This window comes from Benincasa hispida, chromosome 1 (assembly GCF_027475165.1).
Source record: "Benincasa hispida cultivar pf3 chromosome 1, pf3_genome.v1.1, whole genome shotgun sequence".
Lineage (NCBI taxonomy): Eukaryota > Viridiplantae > Streptophyta > Magnoliopsida > Cucurbitales > Cucurbitaceae > Benincasa > Benincasa hispida.
Window position 1 is genome coordinate 43,956,225 of NC_143478.1, and position 6,564 is coordinate 43,962,788.

Genomic DNA, 6,564 nt, shown 5'->3' on the forward strand with positions numbered 1-6,564 from the left:
AGAGAGAAAACACAAGTAAAAGAGCAAGGAAAAACACTTTTTTTAGGTAACCAATCTTTCAATGAGACGAATGAAAGAACATGCATAGATGGACAAAAAAAGCGCACAAAATGCCCTCAACTACCTATACGAACAATCTCCCAAAAAGTTAACTGATTCTGTCAATCCACACTCACCACAATGTCGCAAAACAATAAGCCTACCACAAGATCTTTCCCATATCATGGAGAGAAATAGCAAAAAAAATGGGTTATCATTGTCTTTGCTCAAATAATAAGATGTTTGCTTTTTTTCTTTGTTTGTGACTCAACTATTCTGAGAAAATATATTTACCTTTTCTTCTTTATTCTTGTCAATTAAGTACACACGATATCCATCTGTAATCAAATCTACGTCTTTTTCATATGCCAACATATTTTCTCCTTGGAGCAATAAACTAACAGTCCTTGGTTAAACCCGTGTTTTAAGCCACTCAAATTCAACCTCTTCAAACAGTGAGTAGGTATTTTAATTGGCAATAAAGAAACGCAAGGGGAAGCAAATTAAGATGTACAATGCAAGGTGTTAGCAACTATACCTTCTGTTCAGTTCAATCAAAAGACAACACACACTAAATGCTAGTTCAACTAAAAATACTACAACATGAACAAGGTGGAATTATTCTTTGTAATCAGAATAAACTAGAGATAACATACAGTTAAACACGTTTAGGTGGTGCATATTGCACGCGCTCCTCTTCACATAAATTCTGCAGAAAACAATAGGATGAAGAATATATAAGAACTACAACCTTAGAAAGTTATGTTCAACTACTTAGACAGCAATAGTAAAATGAAACATTTCAACTACAGGGCTAAAACGGGTCATGTATGCATTTTAACGTACTAAATACAACACCAAAAGATTCCTGTTCAGGCATTTCAAAGGTAGATTTTGAAAATAATTAATGCGCTTCAAAAAATCTCCCCCCAGCCCTTCAGGATGTAGGACTTGTAAAGCTACTCTGCACCCCCCACTTTGTTATACCTAGCTACATTATCAACAATTTTGGATATTAACAAAACCCATGAAATCCAAGAAGGTGCTACTATCTCATCTGAGATATATATACTTGAGTGAAGAGTCCACTCCTTCAGCAATCATCTAAGTAGAGTTGTCTAATCAAGGGGAAAAAATGGTTGTTGCATGCGACTAGGAATCATAAACAAGCAATCTGATGGTCTTTGGCAAGTACATAGGTAAAGAGCCCATTGTGTGTATGCACAAAATTTTATTAGAAGAGGAGATTACACCATCAATAGAAGTGCAAAGGAGACTCGAGCAGAAAATGAAAGAGGTTCAGGGTGAAGTTTTGAAATGGGTGAGTCTAGTACATGTGGTATTTGGTAACAAAGAAAGGAGGTACAACAGTGGTAAAGAACGAGGAATAATGAATTGTTGCCCTTTATTGACCAAACGTGAGACTGATTGGCACGGCATAAATCCTAATGTTATCTTGATGGTTGCTGGGGATTTTAGACAATTTTCATTGATAAAATGAAAGAGACAAATACGCCAAAATACAAGACATTCAATGAGAAGACAAAAATAAGGGGCAAACAAACTGATGAAGAATACAAGCTAAATAAGACGAAAAACCTTCAACTATGAAGCACAAAAAACTGAGAGAGAGAGCCCCCATGAGAATCCAAGAGACAAAGCGAATAAAAACAAACCAAACCAAACCAAACCAAGAGAAACATCAAACCAAAAAACTCACAAGTTGCATCTGGACTTGAGATCTTATATAAAGATCATGATCATACAAGGATTGAATGTTTTTCAGATGATGATTAGGTTGGACCTCGAGAAGATAGGAGATCGACCTTTGGATATTGTGTTTTTGTAGGAGGAAACTTGGTGTCATGGAAAAGTAAGAAACAAAATGTAGTTTCACGTTCGAGTGCTAAGTTGGAATATAGAGTTATGGCACAATCTATATGTGAAATAGTGTAGATACATCAACTTTTATCTGAGATGGGCTTTAGTGTTACTGTGCCAGCTAAACTATGGTGCAATAATCAAGTTGCTCTCCACATTGCATCCAACCCAGTATTTCATGAACAAACTAAATATACTGAAGTGGATTATCATTTTATTCGCGAGAAAATACAAGAAGGGTTGATATCTACAGGATATGTGAAGACTAGAGAACAATTGGGAGATATCCTTACTAAAGGAGTAAACGGAGCAAGAATAAGTTATCTATGCAACAAGCTGAACATGATTGGCATATTTGCTCCAACTTGAGGGGGAGTGTTATAATATATACTTATATTGTAATTATGATTAGTTGTCCTTTATCATAATTTTATATCTCCTAAATTAGGGTTTCTTAGTTGCCTATATATATGTGTGTGTGTGTGTATATGTATGTATCTACAACCTAATTAATGAATAAGGTAATTATTCTCTCCAAAAGTATTGAGAACAGTTTTAAAGCGACTGACGAAGAAATCAAAAGATGAGTACAAGATTCTTCTAAAGCATCAAAATTTCTCTCTTCACAGTCGAGAACACTGGGAACTTCGTTCTTTCGAGAATAATGTAGAGGGAAAGCTTTCATGTACCTTGGCTTCACCCAGTTAGAACTCCCTGTAGGATGAATAGATGATGAATGCTTAACTTCATCCACAAGCTCTTCTTGTGGAGAAAAGTCATCTATGGGAAGAAAAGGAGTACGTACCTCAGGACCATAGTCATCTGAGTCATTCAAAGTAAGATCATGCTCTAAGAGAACCTTTGGACAATCTTCTAGTTCATTCAACTTGCCATCATTTGACAAAATAAAAGCTTCATCTTCCATTACCCTTTTTTATCCTCTTTAAATCAATCGAATTAAAGAAGTCTTCATAAGATAAATCGATGTGTAAGTCAAATTTGATATCAAGGTACCTCTTGAGATCATTCTTGTACCCTATTTCACACACCACAATATTGCCTACCTTCCTCATTCCCCTAGGCTTTATTTATAACCAAATTCCAGAACAAACTCTCTTAACTAATTACTAATATTTCTTTATAATACTCTAATAGCATTCCTATCAATATCATCAAATAAAAGTTGCAATAAAATATCAAGAAGAGACTGCTTCCACATCCCGTATGGTACTTCTGCATTTAGGAGAATGCCCTTTGATCTTTGCTATGCACCGCACCCATCACATTACAAAGGTGCACAATGGTGATCTTTTCAGACATGGTCAAAAAGTGCATTGAGTTATTTAAGGTAGATTTCACGATATTTGAAGTTTTTATTCAATTGTACGTAATGTCAACGAACAAGTAATATCTCTAGAAAAGATAAAATGTTATTTCAAGACATTTTGAAGTGAAATTATTTGATGGGTGGGGAGCGAATTTCATGGGGCCTTCCCATCTTTGTACAACAATAAATAATTTTGCTATTGATCACATGTCAACATAGGTGAAGGCAATTACTACTCCTACAAATGAAGGAAAGGTAGTTCCAAATTTTCTCAAAATAACATTTTTACAAGATTTGGGATGCCATGAGCAATCATAAGTGGAGGGTCACACTCCAACAAGCACTTGCAGCACTCTTGGCTAAATGTAGGGTAAGACATAGGATAACTTTAGCCTATCACCCTCAAGCAAATGGACAAATAGAATTTTGCAACAGAAAGGTGAAAGACCCTTGAGAAGAGAATGCACCATTCACTCAAAGATTAGACAAAGAAATTAAATGATGCATTGTAGGCATGTAGGACTGCATTCAAAACTCCTCATGGGACATCTCCTTACATGCAGTTTTTGGCAAAACATGTCACCTTCTAATAGAGTTGGAAGATAAGGCAGATTGAACAATGAAACTGTAGAATATGGATCGACAAGAAGAGATTGAAGAATTGAACAAGATGAATAAATTATGAAATGAGGCATATGAGAATGCTTGAATTTGTAAGGAGAGAACCAAGGCATGGCGCAATAAGTACACTAGAAGATAAACTTCGTTTGAGTCAATAGGTGTTGCTCAACAATTCATGCCTCAAATTATGCCCATGAGAATTGAAATCTAGGTGGTTGGGTCCTTTAACAGTAGTCCTGATGTTTAGTTTTTGAAGTTACAGTCAAGAGAAGCCACTGAATTTATTATTAGGTCACACTTACACAACACAAAGAATCAAAGAAAAAGAACAAAAATAGAGAGTGGGAGAGAGAATTAAATAAGAATAGTAAATCAAATGAAAAATCCTTAACCAGAAACAATCATCCAATGGCCATGGATATTCCTGATGGCTTTGGTACATGATGAACACAGAAGAATGAAACATGTAAACATGTCATGGTGAAATTTATGCTACGTAATGACTGTTTACAAACCTGCAAATCCTCAGGGAGGGCCTCTGAGACTGCAAGAGTGTAACAACCGGGAACGAATCTTCCTGCAAGATTGGCAGGAAATATAAATTCAAAAATCAAATGCCAATAGAGCAAACAAATTACAAAACTAAAAGGTTACAAGCAAGAAATTTAATGAATGATTATAGTTAGGTGAAAAGAAAGCTAGTTAAGACAACAAAATTTGAAGAGGGAAAGAAGGAAGGAGAAAAAATGAAAAATAAAAAAATATATAAAAAAAAGAAAAGAAATGTTGGTTTCATCAATTCCAGGTACAACTCAACAGTTGATACAATTGTATCAACGTTGATCTTATAATAAAAATAAAGTCCATTGCTCCAAACTGCTGACCTTTTCATTCAAGCATACAAATAAGTAAACTAAACACTATAGCGCATGCAATTCATTATCCACTAACAAAAATTTGGGATGTTGGTCAGTTTTCAGGCGTTCAGCAGACACATAGCAGTTTCTTACTATTTTAATTCAAAGGATATCAGCAAGTGGACAGGTCCGTACTTAAAATGAACAACTGTTCACTGTCCTAATATTAAGCTCGGAATACATGGATAAATTCCTATATTGAAAAAATGACATCCTTTCTTTTCTTCTATCTACAAATGTTCTTGAAAGTTGAAACTTGGCCACGGAAGTTAAAAAGTCAGAGAGGAAGACATTAACCGCTAATTGAACAACAAGTACTAAGGTTAGTCAATTCTTTGTCAAAAACAACATCTTTAGTTACAAAACATTAATGGGACGGGGTGAGAAAGAAGAAAGAGCCTCATATGGTAATAATTAGCTTTACCAATTCGCAGCCATCTAGCAGCCCAACTTCTGGCAGGATCCATGACTGAAATTATCCTGCAAAATATGAAAAAGGGTACAACAAATGTAAGTGAAATACAGCATGATCATAAGCTGAATATTTCTTCTTTTAATACTGACTGAATCTTTTAAGGTTTCATGTACAAATTTTGTAGATTTTCATTGAAATAACTGAAATTATATGTCATGTCCAAACTTCTATCCAAGGCACCGTGGAAGCAAACTAGTTACAAAAAAATGACAAACAGTAACACCAGAAAAGAATACAGGAGAAGAAAATTATACGCACCCATTAAAATTAGGAGTTGTACATTCTACAACACGCTCGTGGTCTTCGTCCATCTTGAAGAATGGGCAATTCTCACAGCCCGATTCTCGGAACTGTTTGCATGACCAATACTCAATATAACAAACAATTCCGGAAGTTCAAAGATCTTGAACAATTAGAGATTGAATGCAAGCATTCATAAGGACAACCCAAGCTTCTTGAAAATAGGAGACTGCAGCTCACCTGATCGTAAGTTTTGACAAGACGACAACGAAGACAAGCTCTGAGCTCATGCCCGAAACTGGTAGGAATTTGAGCAGGTACGCTTGCCATTACTTCCGATCCCTCCCTGCTAGTTTCCAATCACCTACTGGATCCTTCTGCTGATTACTCTAACAACATTAGTAATTCGATGTATGAGGTGAGATTCCCCCACTCTAGGGAGGGAGAGAGAAAACTTTATATAAATGAAGAAGTTACTTGGATGTAGCGGCGGCAGCGCGGCAGTGGGTCGACGGCAGTAATGTCCGGCGGGCGGCGTCAGAGAGCCGGTGTGCACAGCATCGGCAGAAAAGAAAACTAGGGAACGAAATTACGAATGGTAGTACTGACCAAGAGAGGAAGAAGGAGAAATAGAAATACGGGCTTCAAAATAAATGGTTCAAAAACCAATTTTGGCCTTCTACCTCTAACAATTTAGTCCTAAAAGAATGCCCTTAACCTTGTCTTACATTTTCAGAAAATGCTCCAATATTTCTTAAATTTACAATATTGACCCACATATTAATGTATTTATTAAGAGAATGACACAGTTTTTTTCTCTCTACCAGATGTATTTATGCGATAGATTGTTCTTTATCCTACTTAACTTAGGATTTGAGAATACTTATAATTGAAAAATATATAGAGTTCACTTGAGAATATTTGTACTTGAGTTGTAAAACTAATTGGAGGGTGTTAATTAAATTCAAAATGCTACAGTCATGCGTCGTGCCATGAGTAATTGTAGTAATTGTAATTAGTGGCAAGTTAGGGCCTACTATTTGCAATATGACCATTTTTAAAAG

At 35.7% G+C, this 6,564-nt stretch overlaps 1 protein-coding gene across 3 annotated transcripts; it reads right to left on the minus strand.

The window, feature by feature from the left end:
- Positions 1 to 477: 477 nt before the first annotated feature.
- Positions 478 to 6,242, minus strand: LOC120072765 (transcription elongation factor SPT4 homolog 2). Of its 3 annotated transcripts, none has more exons than XM_039025255.2 (6): positions 5,978 to 6,242; positions 5,741 to 5,880; positions 5,519 to 5,610; positions 5,210 to 5,265; positions 4,384 to 4,445; positions 478 to 748 (listed from the first exon to the last, which is right to left on the minus strand). In XM_039025255.2, exons 2-6 carry the CDS (start codon positions 5,828 to 5,830, stop codon positions 698 to 700), a joined length of 351 nt encoding a protein of 116 aa, XP_038881183.1. In that variant the 5' UTR covers positions 5,831 to 5,880; positions 5,978 to 6,242; the 3' UTR covers positions 478 to 697. The 3 variants fall into 3 exon arrangements, with proteins under 3 accessions (XP_038881183.1, XP_038881174.1, XP_038881192.1); XM_039025246.2 differs by having other exon boundaries at positions 5,741 to 5,877; positions 5,978 to 6,190; XM_039025264.2 differs by having other exon boundaries at positions 5,741 to 5,889; positions 5,978 to 6,177.
- Positions 6,243 to 6,564: the final 322 nt, after the last annotated feature.